Source organism: Ptychodera flava, chromosome 11 (assembly GCF_041260155.1).
Source record: "Ptychodera flava strain L36383 chromosome 11, AS_Pfla_20210202, whole genome shotgun sequence".
Taxonomy (NCBI): Eukaryota; Metazoa; Hemichordata; class Enteropneusta; family Ptychoderidae; genus Ptychodera; species Ptychodera flava.
In genome coordinates, this window is record NC_091938.1 from 30,137,641 (window position 1) to 30,164,038 (window position 26,398).

A 26,398-nucleotide genomic window follows, 5' to 3' on the forward strand; every position below is an offset into this window, starting at 1 on the left:
AATGAGGACAAAGAAGAAACTCTTGAATCAGAAGAATTTTCGTTCAGTAACTCGGAACAGCCCTGTAATTATAGAATGCCGTAGCTGTCTTAATGCTGACCCTCCACTGTTGATACAAGTGGGCACAACAAAACTGATTTCAACCTAGGGGTCAAAAACAGCCAGGAAGAGATAAAAAAATCATTTGCACTTGCGGCACCTCACTGCCAAATTGTTTATTTACGCCACAGACAAATAGAAAAACAGACTAGCAACGCGGCATGCTTTTTGTTCCATGGTCGTCTCGGTAGACTATGGCCTTTTCATATTAAAATGACCTTCAAAGGTGTTAAACTTTTTGGAGACTTTGTTTGTGTTGCACGAGATTATATAGACTTGGCTCAAGTCTGTGATTTGTGAATGTTTGAGTGAACGCAATGATTTGTACTTTGCTTTCATGTGAAACGTTCGCGTGAGTGGAGTGGACGCGATGAGTCGGGTGAACGCTATACAAGGGAGTTTCACCCGGAATCACAAACTTGGCTTTCTTGCAGGGTTTGCGTTGCTATAAATTATTCATGAAATGACGTTTTTATTTACTTATGTATTATTCATAAGATGATATCACTAAATTTTACATATTGGGAAGAGTTATCTAATATGACCCCAAGTTAGACGTGCCATGGATGTAAAAAATAGATGGACGCGCATAAACTCACATGGCGTTGTTGGCAAAATGTCGAGTGCGAAAGTCAGCATGACCTTTGTTCAAAGTCAGCACGACCTTTGTTGTATCAACGAAAACGCGTGAAAATTTCTGTGTTGTTTGTGGGGCCCATGTTGCAAAATGCGATAATAGTCGCCGGTTATTCAAGGATGGAAAGAAGAAGTTGTCAAACGGCTTGTTCGGTGCGAAATTCAAAGGCCGGCAAAAGGGTTCTATTCGACGCCAGTAACACTAAGTTCATGCATTCTCCTTATTGGCCAGAATAATGGCTGGAGCAGTCAATCATTTTTATTTGCTTGACGTCACTGTGTACACAGTCCATCTCGCCGCCAGTACTTTGCAAGAAGTCCAAGTCGGTGACTCCGGCAGTAACTAACTCACTATACTGCGCAGACTTAAAAGTAACGCATTCAATTGCAGGGGAAACCTGGCCTGGGCTACCAAATTCCGAATAGGTTTGTAAGAAATAGGAGAGACACAAGAGAAACTATTATAAATTAAATGAAATGAAATGAGCTTCAAAGGTGTTAAACTTTTTGAAGACTTTGTTTGTGGTTGATAATTGTACGAGATTATGCAAAAAATACGACGAGATGGCATCGTGCTGCCAGTCGCGTAGCAACCATACTTACTTTGTGAGCTCTCGGGGCAGAAACACTGTTTCACGCCAATCAAAACATAACACGCCAGCAGATTCATAAACATGTCCTTTCTTGACGAACGTGTAAAAGACGGTATGACTGACCGTAAACCATTGAGTAAAACCAGACAGCATCGATAAAAAACTTTCGAACACACTCATTATATATTCATAAAAATATGAGAGGAATTTTTAAAATGGTAAAACTCACTTTCCTGAAGCTCATAAACACTCCCGTTTTCGTCAGCACGCCAATTCCGCTCAGCACCACACGACAACAACAACACAAACTTTGCCGAACATACTTTCGCTTAACAATCGGCGAAAATCCGAAAATTTCTGAAGAGGAAATATTGCAGAACCATTCAACAGTTTTGAGTGAGTTTGGCATCGAGTTAGCGCAAGATGACAAGGTATTACCTAATCTATATTGGATTCCTAAGATCCATAAGAATCCCTATAAACAACGTTTCATAGCTGGTTCCAGTAAGTGTACAAAAAAAAACGCTTGTCACAACTTTTAACCATCACTTTATCAACCATTAAATCTGGTTTGGTACGCTATTTTGACAAAATTTATGAAACTACTGGGGTCAATCAAATGTGGATATTAAAGAACTCCAAAGAATTTTTACATATTTTACAAAATAACAAAAACATGTATAATTCAATCCACACATTTGATTTTTCAACGTTGTACACAACCATCCCACATAACAAACTTAAAGACAGGCTATCATCTCTCGTGAAGAAAGCCTTCTTTTACAAGAATGGTAGTCGTAGGTATGAATACATTGCCATCAAGCGCAACTTAGGCAATTTCACCAACAACAGTGATGCCAAACTCAAATACAGTGATGTTGAGGTGATTCAAATGCTATATTTCCTAATTGACAACATATTTATCAAGTTTGCTGGCATGACATTCAGGCAAACCATAGGCATTCCCATGGGCACAAACTGCTCCCCACTTCTTGCAGACTTATTTTTGTATTCGTATGAAGCAGAGTTCATGCAATCACTTCAGAAATCTGGGTGTAAAAGGATTGCCAAGCAATTTAACAACACCCACAGATATATTGATGATCTCATCAGTTTAAACAATCCTGGTATATCCAATTATCTACATCACATCTACCCAGATGATTTAGAAATAAAAGAAACAACTGAAAGTGTGGACTCGGCATCATACCTAGATGTATTGTTTGAAATTAGACATAATACACTATATAGTTAGCTGTATGACAAAAGAGACGATTTCAATTTTGAAATCATAAACTTTCCCTTTTGTCGAGCAATATACCATCATCTCCAGCTTATGGTGTGTATATTTCACAACTCCTCAGATGCAGTAGAGCATGCCATTCATATGAAGACTTAGAGTTAGACACAGCCTATTAGCTCAAAAGTTAGTGAGGCAAGGATTCTCAGAAAGTAGATTAGTGAAATCATTTAAGAAGTTCTACGGTAGATACGGAGATGTTGTATCAAAATATGACTTGTCTGTTTCTCAAATGATGAGTGACAGCATACCAAAGTTTGACCCACAAAAGTAATTTGGTGAATTCACCAAATAACAATGAATTTGTCGCTTTGGGTCAGTCTTTACGGGTGCGGCTAGCTGGCAGGGTACGCTTACCCGTTCCGGACACCTGGTACCACCACTATTTCGTGGTTCAAGATGGCCCAATTGCCTTTGTCATCATCTATATGTTCCTTGGACCTGGTAAATTTCACAGTTTACCTTGAATGATAACGATTATTGGACCTGATTTGATGTCTATTACCGAAGGGTGCATGGTCGGCACTCTTCGGAAAAGAGAGGCGAGAGCTTCCTGAGGCGAGGCGAACATGGATGGGTTACGTAATCGCTTCACGCTTGACTGTCAAAGTCAAACCGACATACTGTTCTGACATATACTACTCAAGTATGTGTCTCCCTGTCTGCTAGTTTTTCGACCACGCTCATCATCACTTACTGAACTTTACAATACTTTCCTGAAATATCTTAACCTGACGAAATTTGTAAAACTTCAAGTCTTCTCAATATTATTACTTCCATTACGGTAGTTTTTTGAGGAAATTTTGTCTCACAGGGTAAATTTCAGTCAAACCCATTACCCGTTTAGAACGCCACCAGTGTTGATCATGTGTAATTATTCAGTGACTAGAAAAGCTTAGGAAATGCAATATGAAGTTCATAGTGAAGATTTTCCATTCTCTTTCCATTCTGAATGTCTTCACATAGCGTTCCAAGGTGTTAAGATTTGGCTAGTTAATTAATATTTCTGAGACATTACATCAAGGTCACTAATGCAACTGATCAATTCCTGTGTGCATGTATAGTGTGTTCGCACAGCATGACTTAAAAAGGAAGCTTTATTGTTACGTTCCGATGTGGGCATTTTGTTGTACATATATACGGATGTGATTATTGCAATTATTTAGGCATCATCAAAGTGAAAATCTGTAGTCGCTAGGCGGAAATAGTTTAAAATGCAAGATTACACGCAACCAATTGGCTTGAATGACAAAATGTGTCATTAGAAAAAATAATCGAGAAACAAAACGAATGTGTGTGCCTATTGTATAAACGTTCATATAAGAAAAATTGAGCATAAAAATTCACACCCATAACGGTTGAATTCTATGTTTTAATTGCTTTATTATTTTTGTAGGTGAAAGTGTTCTCTGGTTCAAGTATATATTCACTTTATAAGGCATTGTAATAAACGATGTCTGAAGATATATATAAGGAGAAAAACCTCAAAAGTATATTAATTCTGATTAGATGTCTGTATCTTATAGTAAACGACGGTCCCTTTAGTAATATATTGGTACTGACGCCTGCTTTGAAAAACTAAGGAAATTATTGCTAACGACATAAACATTCAAAATGTGCATTGGACAACGAAAACAGATTATGTCGAGGTTAAATATTGGCATGATACAAAAAATTGAATTATTGAAGTATTTTGTAACTTTCGACAATGATCATTCATTCAGACGTTATAGTCGTTTTCAGAATGTCGCTCAAGCGCTGCGTTCAATGGCTCGCCCAGCTATGTAATTTTAATAAAGTGACAGTTCACAGTTCGCAGCAAGCGGGGTTTTGGATAAGTATATTTTTAAGGAACGTCTATGGAAAGCCATGACTGACTTATATGGTCTAACATCATGTTGTCCTGGGCATTCAATATGTTGTGCTTGGCATTCGATATGTTGTGCTGGGCATTCAATAAATTGTGCTGGGCATTCAATATGTTGTGCTGGGCATTTAATATGTTGTGCTTGGCATTCAATATATTGTGCTGGGCATTCAATATATTGTGCTGGGCATTCGATATGTTGTGCTGGGCATTCAATATATTGTGCTGGGCATTCAATATGTTGTGCTGGGCATTCAATATATTGTGCTGGGCATTCGATATGTTGTGCTGGGCATTCAATATATTGTGCTTGGCATTCGATATGTTGTGCTGGGCATTCAATATATTGTGCTGGGCATTCAATATGTTGTGCTGGGCATTCAATATATTGTGCTGGGCATTTGATATGTTGTGCTTGGCATTCAATATATTGTGCTGGGCATTCGATATGTTGTGCTGGGTATTCAATATATTGTGCTGGGCATTCAATATGTTGTGCTGGGCATTCAATATATTGTGCTGGGCATTTGATATGTTGTGCTTGGCATTCAATATATTGTGCTTGGCATTCGATATATTGTCCTTGGCATTCGATATGTTGTGCTGGGCATTTGATATGTTGTGCTTGGCATTCAATATGTTATGCTGGGCATTCGATATGTTGTGCTGGATATTTGATATGTAGTGCTGGGCATTCAATATATTGAATACCCAGCACAACATATTGAATGCCCAGCACAATATATCAAATGCCCGGCACAACATATTGAACGCCCAGCACATCCCGGTACAATATTGAATGCCCAGGACAATATGATATTAGACCATATAAGTCAGTCATGGCTTTCCATAAACGTCTCTTCGTCACATAAGTTGATGAAATCGCTTTCACACGATCAATGAGCCGCCTGCGGTTGCCTGAGCTAAATTCCTGAGGTAACCTGAAATAGGCCAAACCCGGAATTCGAATCGACCACGGTACAAACAAAGCCATGTGCGCAAACGCGCACAGACGTACGTGTATTTCCATACGCGTTCAGTACACATGTGGGTTTGTTTGTACCGGCATCACGTGATTATTTGGGCGTACTGAGTATGTAGAACGCCGTACGCATCGCGTCCTTTTTATTCCGGAGTAGAACCATTCCTTTAAAAATGAGTACTTCACTAATCTGCAAAAAAACTATTGAAGCTGTACGTGACGTACGATGACGCAATAACAAGAATTAAGGGATTGCAATTGCAGCGACCATGTCGTCAAAAATTTAAAGCTTGTCGTACTGTACTGTACTGTACTGACGTATGCGTATCAGTGTGCCGCTTGCGGCCACTTTCGGCGGCCCGTTGTGCAAGCTATTAAACTATGCAACTCACCCATGCCGACCACGTAAGTTTATAAGTTCTTGCCATACACGAACAACATCTATGTACCGGCTTTGATTCCGATGCCATAAGAAGTTTTGAGACATTTATTAAAGACAGAGATAGACGGACAAACAAACAGACATACACAGACAGACTGACAGACAGATAGATAGATTTTAGTATTACAATAGCTCAAGTGACTGAACACACGTAGCTTGCCCAAGTCCTCTATACCCGACAACTAATAATATAATGCATCTTCCGTTGCCATGCAAATGAGCAAAATTTAGAGGAACTTAAACTTGAAAATTACTTTTTGCTTAATTAAGCAACCCACATCCTCCTAATCCTTTTCAGATTTAGCTTGTACCTGAAGATAATGTGTTTAAAATTACGCGACATTTGATATATAGCTCTCACAGATATCAGAGACACTGAAAAAATTCAGTCTCACACAGACACTCGTACATACCTTCTGACACACTAACACAAGCCACCTGCCAACATAGGTCCCCTGATACGGGAGGACATAGGCCAAAAACATGTGATGCAGTATCTGAATGACAAAATACTTTCCAATCGAGAAGTTTAATTACAATAACAAGTCATACATCACTATGCAGCCGAACCTTATTCGTAGAAGAATCGACCATTGCCGCCATCAGATTCGTATTTTGCATAGTTTGAAAACCTACAGCTAGCGTCGGTAACATAAATTCGGTCCCTCTGATTGCACTTCTGTTGGGAGCGATTTGTTACTGTTATAAGTATGCCCATGGACCCCAAGCACCGCCATGTCTTGAGGGATCAGCTTCTATTTCATTTTCAGGATAATATGGGGGCACCGCGCCGTTATTGTAATCGGCAAGCTTTTCCAACATGCGATGTACAATGCCAGGCATACGTTCCGCTAAATCCGTCTGTTCTGTCGGGTCAGATTTGATGTTGTACAAGGAAACCATCATGCCCAGTGAGTGGGAGGCTATATTGCTTTGCAGGTCTGGAACCTCTGACGGTGAGCTCCAATAGGCATGATCTAAAAGGACGGTAACATAAATACGTCATATTTTACCGGACTAGTGGCAAACAAATACATATCTAATCTTAAATTTGTAGTTATATATTCAATTATTACAAAGTACCATTGTGTCATCACAGGCGGCGCCGTGGACAGATGAGTGTACTTTTGCTTCTAGGAAGCAATAAGGGGGCCTTCAGTAATTACAGGGGACTGGGGAATTCCGTGCGCACCTGTACTTTAAAATGTGACCCCCTTACCTCTTGTCTTAAATATAAACCTCCCCCTTGTCCGACATTCTAAAACTTGACCCTCCCCAATCACTGCATTATTCTCCCAAGGAATAACTGAACCAGTATCAGCTAATTTACAATGACAAAAATGATTTACTATACATGGTAGTCTATGAGGAAACTATGAATAATTTCTTTTCCAATACAAAATTAGATAAATCTGTGTATTCATGTATGCTTGATTATTGATAATATTGTATGTGATTAGACTAGGGTGGTTACAATTGGATGTTTATGCAAGAAATTAGATTTTGGAATTTCACCGAAATGTAGATGCACTATACATGGTGGTCTATGAGGAAACTATGAATAATTTTTTCAATACAAAACTAGATAAATCTGTGCATTCATGTATGCTTGATTATTGATTGTTATTGATTACTAAGCGTCTATAAATGCATAGATATTGTTAGTTTTATGTTTTATAGTTCTGTCATAGACTACCATGTACAGTGAATCAACATTTCGGTGAAATTATTGATATTAATGTATTTGATTAGATTAGGATGGTTACAATTGGATGTTTATGCAAGAAATTAGATTTTGGAATTTCACTGAAATGTTGATTCACTGTACATGGTAGTCTATGACAGAACTATAAAACATAAAACTAACAATATCTATGCATTTATAGACGCTTAATAATTGATATACACTTGCAATCTGTCCCATATGTTCTTGTTTCTTGTCTTTCATCAGTTTTTAACTGTTCAAGGTGTTTAAAGTGGGATACCACTGCATCTTTTTAATTGCTTGTGAATGTTGTCGATAATGTTATGTATTTAGAAGAATCAATGAATTTTGTCAGTGATTTCCTACCGAAGAAATATCACACGGACAATCAAAGGTTTGGCCGTAAAATCGGCTTATGTTAAAAGTGACCCTCCCCTTCCCCTGAGATAGGTTTATAAAAAATGACGTTCCCCCTCGGACAGCTTTCTAAAAAGTGACCCCCACCTTCCCCTGGCCTACCCCCGCCAGTACTTACTGCAGGCTCCCTAAGCGAAGGACATCAATTTCTGTAATCTATGACGATCGAATTACACTTTGTTGAACAGTGAGAAGTATCCTTGGTTGATTGCAGTGAGGCTCACTGTGTACGACGACAACCAAAAGCTTTATTTTCAAAACATTCTGTTAGATATGGTCTATTTACCTTGGTGGCCGGTCAGTAATTTCCACGAACCGACAATAAGACCAGCATTCAGATGAACATCGAATTTTGTACTCTGCCAGTGGCTATCGTTGTTACATTTCTCACACTCTATCATCGGGTCTATGTTAATGAGGATTTCCTTTCGTGGGGATGGAGTTTGATGCCTGTAAAGTCAAGGATATTCTCGGTAAAGATCCAATTGATTTGACTTGTGTACATTCAAAACAAAATAAATTGTCTGAGAGGAATTGGCATTTAGAAAACGTTACCCACCTAATTGTATCCCATTGGTTATATCCATCTAAAGGTTTAGTACCATCGAGGTTACCACTAGCGAGGTGAACTAATGTGGGGAACCAGTCACTGACGTGTATTAACTCCCTGTTTGTGGATCCATGTAGGTTAGGTGGTAGTAAAGGACTGGAAATAAAACCAGCAACTTTAATTCCTCCTTCATAGTACGCCTTTTTGCCTCCTCTCAATGGCCAGTTGCTGCCACCGCGGCTAGTTGCCCCGCCATTATCTGTCATTAGTCAAGAAATGGGAAGGGAGATTACTGAAAACGACCTTGGTACAGCAACAATGCCAGGCAAAATTGTCGTGTAAAACCCGCTAAATATAAAACCATTTAGAAGAACATAAAATTTGCCTATTTGACGATGTCATACCTGAGGAGAATATTACTATAGTATTGTCCCACAGCCCTGTTTCTCTCAGTGTCGATGTGACATTTCCAACAGCTTCGTCCATCATGGTTGCAAGAGTAAGAACTAGACGCCTATCATAGTCCTCTACATCCTCATACATCTCTTCGTATTTGTTTGGAGCTTCTAAAGGAACGTGGACGGCTCCAAAGGACAAATACAGGAATAGAGGCTGCAGAAAACATGTTAGGTATCAGGTGTTACTTCAGTATATGAACAAGAGGAAAGAAATTAAAATATTATTAGGAAAGCGAATGTATAATTATCCCCTAATCAACGCTACCCTCCAGCACCTTCCTCGTTCAATATCTTAACACTATGTATATTAACTGAAGCAGTTGCCAAATATTAAAAAAGCTGGTCATGAACGTTAATAATATCCATAAGAACAATGCTATGAAAATGATAATTATTCTGATGAGGAGGAGGAGGAGGAGGAGGAGGAGGAAGAAGAGGAGGAATAGGGGAGCGAGAGAGAGAGAGAAAAGAGGACGATGATGATGACGATAATTATTATTATTATTATTATTATTATTATTATTATTATTATTACAAGTTTAGGGGCTATAAGTATTATATAGAAATCTAATAACAGTTCATTGAAGCTGTGTAGGAATTCTGAAAAAGAAGTGTTGTTTATTTTAATTTTGTCAATAGGGGTGACTTCCAATTGTTGTATGTGCAGCGCAGAATTATGCATCATACTGTACGGAGAGAGGGAGGATATCATTAAGCCAAGGGGTAATTAAATGCATGTCGGAAAAGTGACACTAAGCAGTTTACGTGATACCAGCAGGCCTAGACTTTTAACTTTTGTGCGAACTTTACGGATACACGTTCAATCGGTTCAATTTAATTTGTTTTTAGTTTTCTTCCATCAAAAGTCACGACTATGAAAAAGATTTTCGATATAAATTAACGATCTCGATCTCTCTCTCTCTCTCTCTCTCTCTCTCTCTCTCTCTCTCTCTCTCTCTCTCTCCAGTGCTATGCTGCGACCACCGAACGAATATTCCCCACCCCCACCCCAACTCTAACATAACGTATCCTGTACTAATTCTTTCATAAACGTATCAATGTACCAATGTACAATGGATTCATTCTGTTGTATAATTTAAAACTTATTAAGACTTACTTCGTAAGCGTCATATTGGCATTGCAGAATAAACATTTTTCTGCATTTCGCATGTTTCGCCCTGGCAGTGTAATCTGTCAGAGACCCTGCGATTCGCGTTCTTCTCTGTCGGAACACGCGCGCGCCCTTCAGAGACGCGACGCGAATCCCAGAGCATGCGCTATTGGGAGTGCGTGGCATGACATGAGAACGTCTCCGATCTCGCGCTATCGTGTCGTTGGAATGTTGACAGAAACTGGAATTACTGCAGAGAATACTTTTCAGGATATCACATGTGAGTGTCTAAGGTACCAAGAAGGACGTTTAGGAAATCCTTTCAGAAAGTTCACGCTGCCTGTAGCCATTTTGTGGAGTATAAGCTTATAAGCTCAGCACTGCAGCGTATACAGTATTTCTACTGACGGTACTGTACATATTGCCGGAAGATATGCGATAGAATTTTGCGTTTCACGTCGTTCAATCATTCAGATGGAAATGCCGCCATTCTCCAAACTTTGAAAAAAATAGGGTGAAAGACTTTGGAATGCTACACTACAGTTTTCGAGAACTCATGGACCGTGGTTTTATTCAACAATCGAGAGGGCTATGGTGAGTCGAAATTTTCGTATGTCCATGTAGCACTTGTGCAAAAATATGCGAATGCACAGGCCTTTGGCGAATCAATAAATCGTTTTTCACCAAGCTGAAAGGTTGAAAGATGCGTCCGTCACTTTGGGACGAGCTAGATAAACGCAGTCGAACCAGGCTGGGCACAAAAATTTGCCATAATATGACTTTGTTCTGGAAATTACGAAGACAACCGGCCGTGCGGTGGAACAAAGTTTCAATATCTGAACTGGCATACTTGAATGACAGACACAGGAAACGATGGCCAATAAAAACGCATTCTCGTAGCATTTTGATAATAATGTATCAATGACAATGACACAGAAATTATGCCTCCTCCTGACAGAAGGGCCATGGCCTATTTGTAGCCCTGCTACACTATATGTCTAAGTGCTGAAAAGACCATGTTGTTGTCAGGTTGTCATGGCGACTTTTAAAATTTGCATACAACTCTGAGGGTTGAACGGGTTGTTAATGGGTCACAAAACTTTGGAGTCCCAATGTCGTCCATTATACCTGTTTCCTTGGGTATTAAAGGTGTGCAAGTATACACATCAAAAGACTAGACAATTCACTTCATTGGCAGAATCTTGAAAAATAGCCTTTTTTTTGTCTGGTTAACGGAAAAAAAATACCCCTGATCTAAAATATGCATGGGCTACAATCCACTGTCACTGGGCTACCAACTTCAGAAAATGGTAGCCCAAGTGGACTACCAGGGAAAAAAGTTAATTTTGAGGCCTGGGCAGTATTAAACATGAAACATTTAACTTGTAATATTTCCCCCTTGTCTTGGCCTGCTGGGTTTAAAAAAATGTTTAAAGGTATACAGGCACCATGTTCAAATTTAGCCGTTGCTACCATGGAAAGGGGAGATCTAGCTAATCATAAAGTTTATGGCCAGGCCAGGTCACACAAAAAATAATGCACCACTACATGGTCATAATTTTACTTTACTTAAACAATCAGAAATAATTTGTCTTCATTATTCTTCCTGGAATGAGGCAAAGAAATCAAAATAAATTATTATAACATGAATATTAATACGTTGTTCATTATAATATATAAAATAAATAAGCACCAGTGAATTATGTTTTAAATAAAAAAACTGTGCGCTACTGTAACTGCCTGTGATAAATAATGGTACACTGGGTGATAAGGGGAATTGGGTTCATAAAATTAATTGAGATACTAGTAGAATTAATTTTAAGCACATAAAATTAATTTGAAGGCATAAACATAATTCGATGCATAGTGAGTTAGTACTGTACTATATAACACTTAGCCTATTTGGGATGACTGCATTAAACAAAATAAAAAATACTTCAAAAATTATTTCTGGTCTATATAAAATTAATTCTAACACACTAAAATTAACGGAAAATATAATTTTGACCAGAATGGTCCCAATATACATTATGTTTACTATTCATCCTAGAATGAAGGCAAAGAAATTACAATTATTATTATTATAGAACAAATTTTTAGTTGTTACTTAGAAATCCATTAAATAAATAAAAAACAGTGAATTATGTTTTAGCATAGATCCTCTCGAGGGTCTATGGTTTTAAAAAAAACCCTGTGGTTCCAAAATGGTTACCAAGGCAACATAAAACAAAAATGAACATGGAGTTCATGCTGTGATAAATACACTAAGGAGAGCATTTGCATATTAACTGGGATTACTTTAATGGGATTTGGAAAAAAAAATTGAAATTTTAAAATGCAAATAGGTTACTATGGAAACACAGAGCAGTAAAAATTGATATCATATTTTGTCTTTCTAACCCAAAATAACCCTTTGGTATAATATTTCTGTTGATTACTGGATTTTTACACTGGATATTTGGTCTTTCTAACCCAAAATATCACTTTGATATTACACATTCTGTTGATTACTGAATTTTAGGTGAAATCTTTAAAAAACTGGTAATTTTTACTCCTGAATGGTGCCATGGAAACATCTCACATTAAAATGAGTGTGATATTTTTTGGTGTGCAAACCAGAAAACCCTTATGATCAAATTTTTACATCAATCAATCGTTCTTTATAGGAATTAGGGAAAAAGTAACATTTTCAATCCCAAAATAGTTACCATGGCAACTCGAAACATTAAAATAATTCTGGTTTTTGTGTTCTCTGACCCGAACTCCCCCACTAGATAATTTTCATATAAAATCAAAGTAACTTTTCATGGGATATTAGAAAAACTGAAATTTTCAACCCCTAAAATGGTTACCATGGAAACATGGGCAGTGAAATCGATATCATATTTTGTAAGTGAATTTCACGGAAATTGAACCTATTATTATTCGCGTTATTATTTCTATATAATACTTATATTAATTATTACAAGTTTAGGGGCTATAAGTATTATATAGAAATCTAATAACAGTTCATTGAAGTTGTGGATATTCTGAAAAAGAGGTGTTGTTTATTTTAATTTTGTCAATATGGGTGACTTCTAATTGTCGTTCCTTTTGACATCACTACCCTTATGAAACGATGGCCAATAAAAACGCATTCTCGTTGCAGTTTGATAATAATGTATCAATTACAATGACACAGAAATTATGCCTCCTCCCGGCAGAAGGGCCATGGCCAATTTTTAGCCCTGCTACAGTATGTCTAAGTGCTGAAAAAGGCCATGTTGCTGTCAGGTTGTCGTGGCGACTTTTAAAATTTGCATACAACTCTGAGAGTGAAACGGGTTGTTAATGGTTCACAAAACTTTGAGTCCCACTGTCGTCCATTAAACCTGTTTCTTGGGTATTAAAGGTGTGCAAGTATACACATCAAAAGACTAGAAAATTTACTTCATGGGCAGAATCTCGTAAAATAGCCTTTTCTTGTCTGGTTAACGAAAACAGATAACCCTGATCTAAAATATGCATGGTTTTAAATAAAAAAAACTGTGGTTACCTAAATGGTTACCATGGCAACATTAAACAAAAAGGAACATGGAGTTCATGCTGTGATAAATACATTTAGGAGAGCATTTGCATAGTAACTGGGATTACTTTCAATGGAATTTGGAAAAACTTTGAAATTTTAAAACGTAAATAGGTTACTATGGAAACACAGGGTAGAAAAAAAGGATATCAAGTTTTGTCTTTCTAACCCGAAATAACCCTTTGGTATAATATTTCTGTTGATAACTGGATTTTTACACTGGATATTTGGTCTTTCTAACCCAAAATATCCCTTTGATATAACATTATTCTGTTGGTTACTGGATTTTAGGTGGAATCTTTGAAAAACTGGTAATTTTACTCCTGAATAGATACCATGGAAACATCTCACATTAAAATGAGTGTGATTTTTTTTGTGTGCTAACAAGAAAAACCCTTATTATCAATTTTTTTACATCAATCAATACTTCTTTAATAGGAATTAGGGAAAAAGTAACATTTTCAATCCCAAAATAGTTACCATAACAACTCGAAACATTAAGATAAGTCTGGTTTATATGTTCTTTGACCCGAACTCCCCCACTAGGTAATTTTCATATCAATCAAAGTAACTTTTCATGGGATATTAGAAAAACTGAAATTTTCAACCCCTAAAATGGTTACCACGGAAACATGGGGCAGTGAAATCGATATCATATTGGTCTTTCCGACCCAAAATACCCTTATGGTGAAATTTTCACAGAAATTGAACATATTATTATTCGCATTATTATTTCTATAGAATACTTATATTAATATTACAAGTTTAGGGGCTATAAGTATTATATAAAAAGATAACAACAGTTCATTGAAGCTGTTGGAATTCTGAAAAAGAGGTGTTCAAATGCAGGCCCATCGTGGCAGTCATGGGCGCGCACAAAACAAGGCACAGCGACTGTGGAGAGGCTACGCAAGTGTATTTGCTGCAAATATACCTTCACGCATGCGCACTCGTTTGCCACTGTAGTCTGCCAATATGAGCATGCGCAATTGAGTTTACCAGCGTGTGAATGTGTAGTCTGTACACTACGTCTCGTGCTATAATCTTGTCGTTGAGCTTTGCATGTTGACAGAAACTGGAATTACTGCAGAGAATACTTTTCAGGACATCACAAGTGAGTCCCTAAGGTAACAGGTAGGACGTTTAGGAAATCCTTTCAGAAAGTTCACGCTGCCTGTGGCCATTTTGTGGAGTATAAGCTTATACTTACCTGGAGCGACGGTATTTCTACTGTACATATTGCCAGATAATATGCGATGGAATTTTGCGTTTCACGTCGTTCAATCATTCAGATGGAAATGCCGGCCTTCTCCATACTTTGAAAAAAATCAGGGTGACAGATTTTGGAATGCTAACTCTTGTCTAACAATGACGTTGAAGACATTTGTATTCGAGCCCGGCAACGTTTTTTGATTTGAGAACTCTCATCATGGCGGATTCACTGAAACAGTGAGTATTCCACAACTTTTTCCAATGTCAATGTAGCCTTGTGCAAAAATAAGCGAGTCCACAGGCCTTTGGCGAATCAATAAATGTGTTTTTCACCAAGCTGAAAGGTTGAAAGATGCGTCCGTCACTTTGGGACGAACTAGATAAATGGCAAAATGCAGTCAAACCCAGCTGGGCATAGAAATTTGCCACAGTATGACTTTGTTCTGGAGACGACCGGCCGTGCGGTGGAACTTTGCAACAAAGTTTCCATATCTGAACTGACGTACTTGAATGACAGGCACAGGAAACGATGGCCAATAAAACGCATTCTCGTTGCATTTTGATAATAATGTATCAATCTAAATTACACGGAAATTATGCCTCCTCCCAACAGAAGGGCCATGGTCTATTTTTAGCCCTGCTACAGTATGTCTCAGTGCTGAAAAGGCCATATTGTTGTCATGTTGTCATGGCGACTTTTAAAATTTGCATACAACTCTGAGAGTGAAACGGGTTGTTTATAGGTCACAAAACTTTTGAGTCCCACTGTCGTCCATTACACCTGTTTCCTTGGGCATTAAAGGTGTGCAAGTATACACATCAAAAGACTAGAAAATTCACTTCATGGGCAGAACCTTGTAAAATAGCCCTTTCTTGTCTGGTTAACGAAAAAAAGATACCCCTGATCTAAAATATGCATGGGCTACCAGCCAGCGTCACCGGGCTACCAACTTCAGAATATGGTTGCCCAAGTGGACTACTAGGGAAAAAAAGTTAATTTCGAGCCCTGGGCAATATTAAACATGAAACACTGAACATGTAATATTCCCCCTGGTCTTGGCCTGCTGGTTTTAAAAAATGTTTAACAGTCCGGGTCAGCTCCAAAATTGGAGACTCATTATGATAATGTATTCCGGCATTCAGCCAATCATCGACCAGATTACATCATTAATAAAGTACAGGTCACGCTGGGTCACAAATTACCCACCAAGTGTGATCGGCAGTTTTGGGCCACTTATTAAGCCCCTGTCTTGTGAATTTCGACGAATTTCGACAGTCAACATAATCCATGTTCTCTGCAGAGGTCATGTCCAACAAGGAGTCCGATTAGTGAACAAATATTCGAAATATTGACGATTCATTTCTACCCAAGTTTATCGATTTCGCTCAAGTACCGAGAATCATTTTGTGGATGTTCGTCATCTCTATTAGAAATACTGTTATAAAGGTTATTTGTGTAGGTACGCGTATAACATTTTGCAAGAAAGAAGAGCAATGTCAGAGTTTTAAAACGATACCTGTTTTGTAGTTGTCAAACGCAGACTAAAAATGGTACGCGATTTTGAAAATGTGTTGACAGAGTGGCCACACAACTGTTCCCATATGGTAGAATTTGTATCGCTGCCATCTCCGACACAAATGGGGTATTCTGAACGATCTGTGTAGGTACACGATTTATATTTCGCAGGAATTCAAGCAAGAGTCTAGGAATCACAGCGATATATGGGGTTTGGTTGTCTTAGCCAGAATAAAACTGGTACGCGATTTTGAAATTGTGTTTTGACAGAGTGGTCACACAACTGTTCGACATTATGACAGAATACGGCGCGGGAGTTCGACACAGTATGGCGTACGTAACGAAGGACGCATGTGGAGGTTGCCAGGAAATACAATTTTTACTGATGGCGCGCTGGCCGCTGATTGGCTAATGAGAGGGAGAAAATATTATGGTATAGCGCTCCAATTTTGGAGCTGACCCGGACTGGTTTAAAGGTATACAGGGATCATGTTAAAATTTAGCCATTCAAGTTGCTACCATGGAGAGGGGAGATCTAGCTAATCATCAGAATCATAGAGTTTATGGGGTCAGGCCAGGTCACACAAAAATAATGCACCACTACATGGCCATAATTTTACTTTAGTTAAACAATCAGCAATATATAATTTGCCTTCATTATTCTTCCTGGAATGAGGCAAAGAAATCAAAATAAATTATTATAAAATGAACATTATTATACGTCGTTAATTATAAATCCATAAATAAATAAGTACCAGTGAATTATGTTTTAAATAAGAAAAAATCTGTGCGCTACTGTTATGCTTGTGATAAATATAATGGTAGCTTGGGTGATAAGAAGGATTGGGTTCGGATACTAGTAGAATTAATTTCAGGACATAAAATTAATTTGAAGGCATAAACTTAATTCGATAAATGCATAATAGTTAGTAATATACTATATAACACTTATTTGGGATGACTGCATGAAACATAATTAAAAATGCTTGAAAAATTATTTCTGGTCTATGTAAAATTAATTCTAACACACTAAAATTAACGGAAAACATAGTTTTGACCTAAATGGCTCCAATATACATTATCTTTATTATTCTTTCTAGAATAAAGGCAAAGAAATTACAATTTTAGTATTATTATTATTATTGTAGAACAAATGTTAAAAGATGTTACTTACAAATCCATAAAATAAATAAAAAACAGTGAATTATGTTTTAACATAGACCCTCTCGAGGGTCTATGGTTTTAAATAAAAAAACTGTGGTTACCGAAATGGTTACTATGGCAACATAAAACAAAATGGAACATGGAGTTCATGCTGTTATAAATACTCTTAGGAGAGCATTTGCATTGTAACTGGGATTACTTTTAAAGGACTTAGGAAACAAAATTGAAATTTTAAAACGAAAATAGTTTACTATGGAAACACAGGGCAGTAAAAATAGATATCATATTTTGTTTTTCTAACCTGAAATAACCCTTTGGTATAATATTTTTGTTGATTACTGGATTTTTTACACTGGATATTTGGTCTTTCTAACCCAAAATATCCCTTTGATATAACACATTCTGTTGATTCCTGGATTTTAGATGGAATCTTTGAAAAACTGGTAATTTTTACTCCTGAATGGTTGCCATGGAAACATCTCACATTAAAATGAGTGTGATTTTTTTGGTGTGTTAACAAGAAAAACCCTTATTATCAATTTTTACAACAATCAATACTTCTTTAATAGGAATTAGGGAATAGTTACCTTGGCAACTCAAAACATTAAAATAAGTCTGGTTTTTGTGTTCTCTGACCCGAACTCCCCCGCTAGATAATTTTAATATCAATCAAAGTAACTTTTCATTGGATATAAGAAAAACTGAAATATTCAACCCCTAAAATGGTTACCATGGAAACATGGGGCAGTGAAATCGATATCATATTTGGTCTTTTCGACCCAAAATACCCTTATGGTGAAATTTTCACAGAAATTGAACCTATTACTATTCGCGTTATTATTTCTATATAATACTTATATTAATTACTACTAATTTGGGGTTTTGTTTTTAAAATGAAAAGTATCTGTTCATCGAAATTTCATCCCAAAGCAATATACACACAGGCAATTTAAATTCAAAGCACGATGGCCATATAATTTGATGAGTTCTTTATGGCATATGCAACGATGTCCAGAACGTTTTGTGTCTGCTTGGTCTCCCTTAATCCGACTATCAAAAACTCATTATCATAGCAACAGCCGCAATAAATTGTTTTCAGCTTCATTTTTTATTCAATTTCTAAGACAGTAGATAGGTCAATCCTTATTTATTATTTATTGTTTGCCCTATTATACCGCTAAAGCAATACTGCCGACTTATTGCCGTAATTGTCACTATTATAACAGTCATTTGTTAATGAACAAGAGTTGCTTAAGATCACAGATAAACAGGTCTCTTTCTTGCTGAACACAACCAGCGATATTGTACGTAAAGTATTTCAGGGACAGCTTGCTATGAGAAATCGTCATGTCGACCTTGTCCGTATTTATGCTTTGAAAAATGTCCATGCTTGATATCTACGATAGCATGGAATTTCAAGTGAAAGATCACAAAGTCAGAAGCATTTATTTTTAAGAAATCATAAGATTTTATATTCTTTTTTACTCATGCCTCCTTCGTATCACTTTTTTGGTTTTATAGTCGGTTTTTAAAGTGTTTCTTAGTTACATGTAATATCTGATGTTGTGTTGTTTTGTGTGACGACAGCAAGACAACTTCCTAATGTACATGCATGTATATATGGCAATAAAGTTATCTATCTATCTATCTATCTATCTATCTATCTATCTATCTATCTATCTATCTATCTATCTATATGATGTCACTGCAGTCCAACTATTGGGCTGCGCATCCAGATGCGTGCGAGTTAAGTTGCATGAGACCTTAGTCATTCGCATATCTTTATGTCTGGATTTTTTCTGTGATTTTAATATTTACTTTATCCCATCTATCCTTTGGACATGTACCCACTGATTTTAGCAGAACAAACCATGCCAAACATTAACCTTCTAAACTGTTTTAAAATTTCACATACTCTAAAGCTTTTTTGCATTTTTTCTTATGGTTCACTAATCTTATGCGGCATTTTAAAGTTGTTGGTTCAGTGGCCCTACGAGTACTTAGCTACAAAATCGAGAGTTATTAGCACTGAAAAAATCCAATTATGGTTTTTATAAAAATAGTGACATAAAACTAATTGCCACAGCTCATTGTTAAATTTTGTCTTTTCGTTGCCAAAAACAACAAGAATGATGTCAAAGAACAGACCGATGACCTCCCCACTCATTACCCCTTGAACCCAGGTCCTCAGAAAAATCAACTTAGTATAGTGGATTTTTTTGTTAAAAAAGATGCTATAGAAAGTCACACTGATAAAATCAGCGGTATATGCACCAAATTTCAAGCAAAGGCTTTCTAGAAACCAAAATAATGGCATGCTCGCTCTTATCAACATTTATTCTTATTTTTGTTCACATGAGCAGTTTTCTAAATACTGTAATCTAAATCTCCATGCCTACACTTGTTTGCAGTGACAATATATTACGCATGCCAATTTAATTTGATCAATAGAACGCTCCACCTAGAGGAAAGAGTACTAGTGTTAATTACAAAGGTCGCCATATAAATAGTGAATAAATTAAAAATCAAATGAACAAAATTTACCTTGTCTGAATCATGTTTTCGAATCACTTTCTGAGCTTCGTTTGCAAACACTTTAGTTCTGTGTTGTCCTGTATACTTCGGGGCCACAAACTCCTCGTCATTTCTCCATAGATCTCTCCCAGTCAAACGTACCGAAGTACCGTTTGCAAAATGATGAAAACTGTCCTTCTCGTACGTATAGTAGTCGACTGCACAATTGTAAAATCCTTGAAGAAGAAACAAAGAAATTGAATTGAATACGACGGAAGTAAGCTTATTGGGATACTTCGGTAAAGTTAAATCTGGCAAAGTCTTTACTCCAGCTCATTTGTTTTCAGCCAATGATTCCAGACATGCGTGTGTAATTGGTTTGTGTGCACGCGCCCCTGTGTATAACCCAGCTCTGTACAGTAATCATGACGAAATTTCAACAGGACACTGAGTTACAAACCAATGCCTTCCAGATGATGCAAATATAGCTCAGTAGTTTTGACCATTGTCAGCATATGTTAAGTGATGGTGCAATATATCTGACGTACGGTTTCTGATGAATGTTTTACATTTCTGTTTCTTGTGTACAGAACTTAATATACGCGCAACATCTTCATGCAGCGAAAACAGTGCCAAACTTCATGCAACTGTGCAGATAATGGATAAGAAACTGGTCATATCGGGATTGTTTTCAACTTCATATTAAAAACGCTAAGCAACTAGTACACTTATATACATTACAACAATACTAATGTTTTCATCGAATGGTATCAAGCCATATCCAATGATCTTAACAAACATTCATTAAACTCGGATTAGACCCCTGGCACCAACGAAACTGGAAATTTACAAATTAACAAAATACGCAATTCTTTCATGAAACTTGGCTTACCAAAAAAAGTGTCGAAGCCCCTCTTGGTTGGCAGGCAGTCTTCTCTGTAATGTCCAAGATGCCATTTCCCAACCATATGAGTAGCATAACCAGCTTCTTTGAGTTTATCAGCGATGGTGACTTCATCGGTTGGCAGACACAATGGCTGTGATGGGAATATAACTTTATGCTGCATTCCAGTATGTATCTATGAGAATCAAGTTTACAAACACTCTAATCAAAATCCTGTGCGATGTACCGCGAAGGTTAAAGGCGAACATAAAAATGAAAAATTTCAACTATTAGCCATTATTTCTTATATAAAATAAGAATGTAATATTTCATAATGCTAGAGAAAGTGCATTTATGAATGTTATTATCGAGAAGAAAACCTTAATCTTACCGATATTCAAAATTTCAAAAGACCTACGTGCGTATAACAAGACATCACCTTTCATTAGTGTTAAACATGGTTTCCTAAAGATTTATCTTCATTAAAACTCTTAGCAAAGGAACTTGACAGCTAACATGTATGTATGTATGTATGTATGTATGTATGTATGTATGTATGTATGTATGTATGTATGTATGTATGTATGTATGTATGTATGTATGTATGTATGTATGTATGTATGTATGTATGCATGCATGCATGCATGCATGAATGCATGCATGCATGCATGTATGTATGTATGCATGTATGTGTATGCATTTTATTTCTGTAATTAATGGACACCTTTGTTTACTTATTCAAATGCAAAATTATAGTTAACATGAGTATGTAATTATATACATACATGTCTATTCAATGAGCCAATATCCTCATGCGTCCGTCTAGGTAGTTTCGTAATAATGTCATATTATGAAATAGAAAGTGTTAAAAAAGTGATTTATAACTATTAAAATTCCTATACTATTAGTCATTTTCAATTGCTTCCTTAGCTGAAGCAAAGTACGTCTAACAATATTTCATTATACGGCAAATTTTCCATGCCTGAATTAACGCTTTTACATGGAGAAAGAGGTTTGGTTGCAAGTGATAAAATATGGAGTCTGTCTTCAAAGTTCATTATTAGCAGATCAGATTATAGTTTAATTACTTGGAATTTGAGAAATGTCCTCTGGCAAAGGGCATGCCATTAAAAGAGAGTGTTGCAAAGGCAAATAGGCATGCAGAGATGCGCAACATGCATAGTATTGCGTCATGTTTCTGAAGTAATAAGCAAACTTGAAATGCTGCCAAAAATGGAAACTTAATACCATACCTTTTGTGACATTACAAATATACCCGTCGAGCAATAATTGTGGACAGTCAAACAGTCTATTTTGCAGAATTGATTTTTTATATGTAGATATACCATGATTTTAGGCGCATCAAACAGGACGGACATTTGAAAAGCAAAAAACGTGCCCTCTCGCTAGTACCTGCCGACTAGTTTCTTCTCCCCTTTCCTCCATCTATGATTTAGAGCTGACCTTTCTCACGATTTAGAAAGTTCTCACTACCGTAGCGGCTCGCCGCTGTATGATTTTGGTCTCCACGTCGGTAAAACGATCTATCGATTGCTAGTCACTGTCTCATCTGTAACCCGACCCTTTTTTCTACACAGCAAAATACCCGAATGTGTTCAGCATGCTGATGATGAACATTTCCCGCCATAGTTTCCCAGTCTTCTGATTGCAGCGTGCTTGTGAGCAACCCTTTTCATCGCAAACATCTTTTTGGTTGACCTGATGTCGTACTACTAATTTACACGAAGAAGACAATAGAACCCAAACATTGAAAGATAATTTACAGCATTATGCAGTGTCGCCAATTACTCCTGGTTGGTTGTGAGAGTATTGAATTGAGGACTGACATAATATTTAAGACACTATTCTCAATATTTTTAAAGAATGATCCAGCCATTTCATGCATTATCTGTGAGATTGGAAAGTTGTTTCTCGTTATGAACTGTATCGTCGAGTTTAGTGTTGCTATGTCACATGTCACAAAAAAATGCCTCAAAACGTTCATCGCTATAAACACGGTAAAATATCTAGCCGTTAGAAGATGCACTTCGCATGCGCGGAGTGAGAAAATTAAAATATGTAAAGTACCCTGCGTTGCCTAGCAGCATGATAACGCTGATCTGTGCCGATTGATATGGTCTTCATTTGTTGACAGTGGTGGGAAGGAAATATAAAAATTCCTTTTTTTTTACAAAATTATTCGCACTGTATAGTATGAAGATTTTCTGAAATGGCAATACCCCTGTTTTGTCTTCGTTGTTATTGCGTCACAAAGATAAACAAAGCTAAAATTGCAATTCACTAAAACCCAAAATCGTATTTCAGTATAAGGTACTTATCGTTTTATATCCAATGTTCCTGCGCATGTTTTCTCTCTTTCTAATTTATCACTCTGTCGTTATCGGTATGCGTGGCGATACTGAGTTTGCAAAGGCTGGTTCGTTGGATTTTTTTTTCTAAGCATGATTAACAACATGACGCTGACTGATTGCTTTCTCAAGCTAAATGTTACCTCTCCATATATTTGCCGGTGGGATTACGTCGGATGGTGACATAGGTAATAGAAAAACAAGATAATTGCTGGAAGGGTCTGGCTTACTTTGAACTTCCATGGTTGAAGGTCTATTTGCGACAACATTTTATACTTTGAATTACTTTTTGTTTTTATATACTTTCTTCTGCTACCACTGGAATTCTATCAAAATGCGTACTCTTCAACTTCCGCTCAGTGTAAATGTAATTAATTTGATATCATCGACAAACGACTTTAGTCCTGACCATAATTTAGATGTTAACAGTATAAAAGTATGTTGTTCTCAATGAATGTGTTAACAATCCTTTTGACTTTGTACAGTAAGAAGAAGAATGAAATCGCTGTGTATTTTCATGCGATATTTTGAGACATCAACAGTTAGCAATGAATTGTATTAAAAAGAAAAACGGCAGCGAAAGTTCCACCGCTTTGGAGTACCTACCTGATAGCGACCAGACATCAACTGGCTTCTCGTAGGGGTACATATCGGTTGAACGTAGTAGTTTTCCAACTTAATTCCTTGATTTGCCAATTTATCTAAAACCGGCGTCTGGATCCGAGAGCCATGGTAACCAATATCATAGTAGCCGAGATCGTCAGCCAAAATGAACACAATGTGTGGTTGCCTGTCTTTGCAATAAACCGCCGGGAACTTTAGAAAACTGAGCACAACCAGAATCTTTACGTCCATCATGGCAACTAGTTCACTAAGCTGACTTTTGCGCCTGGTACTTATTTCACGTATGCTGCTGTGCGCATGTGCTATCAGCAAAGCCTGTATAGTAACAGGATACAAACTTAACGCAGATTCAAATTGTAACATATGGTGGATTGATTTCGGTTTTGTTAATGTTTACCATTTGAAATAGCTCAGCATTCCATGTTTTATTGTTTGGTCTTTACGCGAGACAATGTCAAATGAGAGTCATCAGCCTTTGTTTCTCAAGAGAAGAAAACAAGTCCTTTAGCTCCTATGTTCAATCTTCAAATTCAAACTAGCCTAGTTGACTGTACGTCAACTGGTTACCTTACGATAGCCAGTATTATTGTGTTCCAACGTTTTCTCACATATACATATCACCTTTAATACTATTGTTTGTTACGACACAATAAGATACATATCATGGCTAGCAAATAATAGTAAGAAGTTTATTGTTGTTGCTCCTGCAAGAAAATGAATGGGTATTACTGAGTATGTGGAAATAAAATGGATAGTGTAAAGCAAAGACTAAAAAAGTAGTTCAATATGAAATTAGCGTGTTAGGGAGTTTTGCACGATATAAATTACAACGCTGACGTTCTGTCCTCATGAAATGTAAATGAAGACAAAGAAAAAACTCCTGAATCAGAAGAATTTTCGTTCACTAACTCGGAACAGCCCTGTAATTATAGAATGCCGTAGCTGTCTTAATGCTGACCCTCCACTGTTGATACAAGTGGACACAACGAAACTGATTCCAACCTAGGGGTCAAAACAGCCAGGAAGAGATAAAAAAATCATTTGCACTTGCGGCACCTCACTGCCAAATTGTTTACTTACGCCACAGACAAATAGAAAAACAGACTAGCAACGCGGCATGCTTTTTGTTCCATGGTCGTCTCGGTAGACTATGGCCTTTTCATATCAAAATGAGCTTCAAAGGTGTTTCACTAATTGGAGACTTTGTTTGTGTTGCACGAGATTATGCAAAAATACGACGAGATGGCATCGTGCTGCCAGTCGCGTAGCAACCATACTTACTTTGTGAGCTCTCGGGGCAGAAACACTGTTTCACGCCAATCAAAACATAACATGCCAGCAGTTTCATAAACATGTCCTTCCTTGACGAACGTGTAAAAGACGGTATGACTGACCGTAAGCCATTGAGTAAAACCAGACAGCATCGATAAAAATCTTTCGAACACACTCATTATATATTCATAAAAATATGAGAGGAATTTTTAAAATGGTAAAACTCACTTTCCTGAAGCTCATAAACACTCCCGTTTTCGCAAGCACGCCAATTCCGCTCAGCACCACACGACAACAACAACACAAACTTTGCCAAACATACTTCCGCTTAACAATTGGCGAAAATCCGAAAATTACCGAAGGATGCATGGTTGGCACTCTTCGGAAAAGAGAGGCGAGAGCTTCCTGAGGCGAGGCGAACATGGATGGGTTACGTAACCGCTTCACGCCTTGAACAATAACCGTTGCTAGTCTATTTCTCTATTTATCTGTGATTGCGCCTGACTGCCAAAGACCAACCGACATACTGTTCTAACATACACTAGCCTACTCAAGTGTGTGTCTCCCTGTCTGCTAGTTTTCCGACCACACTCATCATCACTTACTGAACTTTACAATACTTCCCTGAAATATCTTAACCTGACGAAATTTGTAAAACTTCCCGCAAGTCTTCTCAATTTTATTACTTCCATTACGGTAGTATTTTGAGGAATTTTTTTCTAACAGGGTAAATTTCAGTCAAACCCCTTACTCGTTCAGCCGGCATGGTCTCTGTAGAACGCCACCAGTGTTGGTAATTGTTCATTGACTAGAAAAGCTTAGGAAATGCAATATGAAGTTCATAGTGAAGATTTTCCATTCTCTTTCCATTCTGAATGCCTTCACATAGCGTTCCAAGGTGTTAAGATTTGGCTAGTTAATTAATATTTCTGAGACATTACATCAAGGTCACTAATGCAACTGATCAATTCCTGTGTGCATGTATAGTGTGTTCGCACAGCATGACTTAAAAAGGAAGCTTTATTGTTACGTTCCGATGTGGGCATTTTGTTGTACTTATATACGGATGTGTTTATTGCAATTATTTAGGCATCATCAAAGTGAAAATCTGTAGTCGCT

The 26,398-nt window shown here is 37.3% G+C and overlaps 1 protein-coding gene across 1 annotated transcript; it reads right to left on the minus strand.

Annotated features, from left to right (window-relative positions):
• Positions 1-6,429: 6,429 nt before the first annotated feature.
• LOC139144052 (arylsulfatase J-like) lies at positions 6,430-24,328 on the minus strand. Its single transcript, XM_070714698.1, has 7 exons — positions 23,990-24,328; positions 21,024-21,210; positions 20,162-20,367; positions 8,996-9,203; positions 8,601-8,850; positions 8,328-8,491; positions 6,430-6,896 (listed from the first exon to the last, which is right to left on the minus strand). The coding sequence occupies exons 1-7, from the start codon at positions 24,239-24,241 to the stop codon at positions 6,622-6,624; spliced, it is 1,542 nt and encodes a 513-aa protein (XP_070570799.1). The 5' UTR covers positions 24,242-24,328; the 3' UTR covers positions 6,430-6,621.
• Between the last annotated feature and the right edge of the window lie 2,070 nt (positions 24,329-26,398).

Bases quoted from the DNA above. Each gene is read 5' to 3' on its own strand.
- LOC139144052 (XM_070714698.1), bottom strand. From the start codon at position 24,241: ATGATGGACGTAAAGATTCTGGTTGTGCTCAGTTTTCTAAAGTTCCCG. The intron at 9,204-20,161 runs GTAAATTTTGTT...TGTTTTCTGCAG, and splicing joins GAAAACATGATTCAGACAAG to CCTCTATTCCTGTATTTGTC. The intron at 8,492-8,600 runs GTGGGTAACGTT...TTGACTTTACAG, and splicing joins AACCAATGGGATACAATTAG to GCATCAAACTCCATCCCCAC.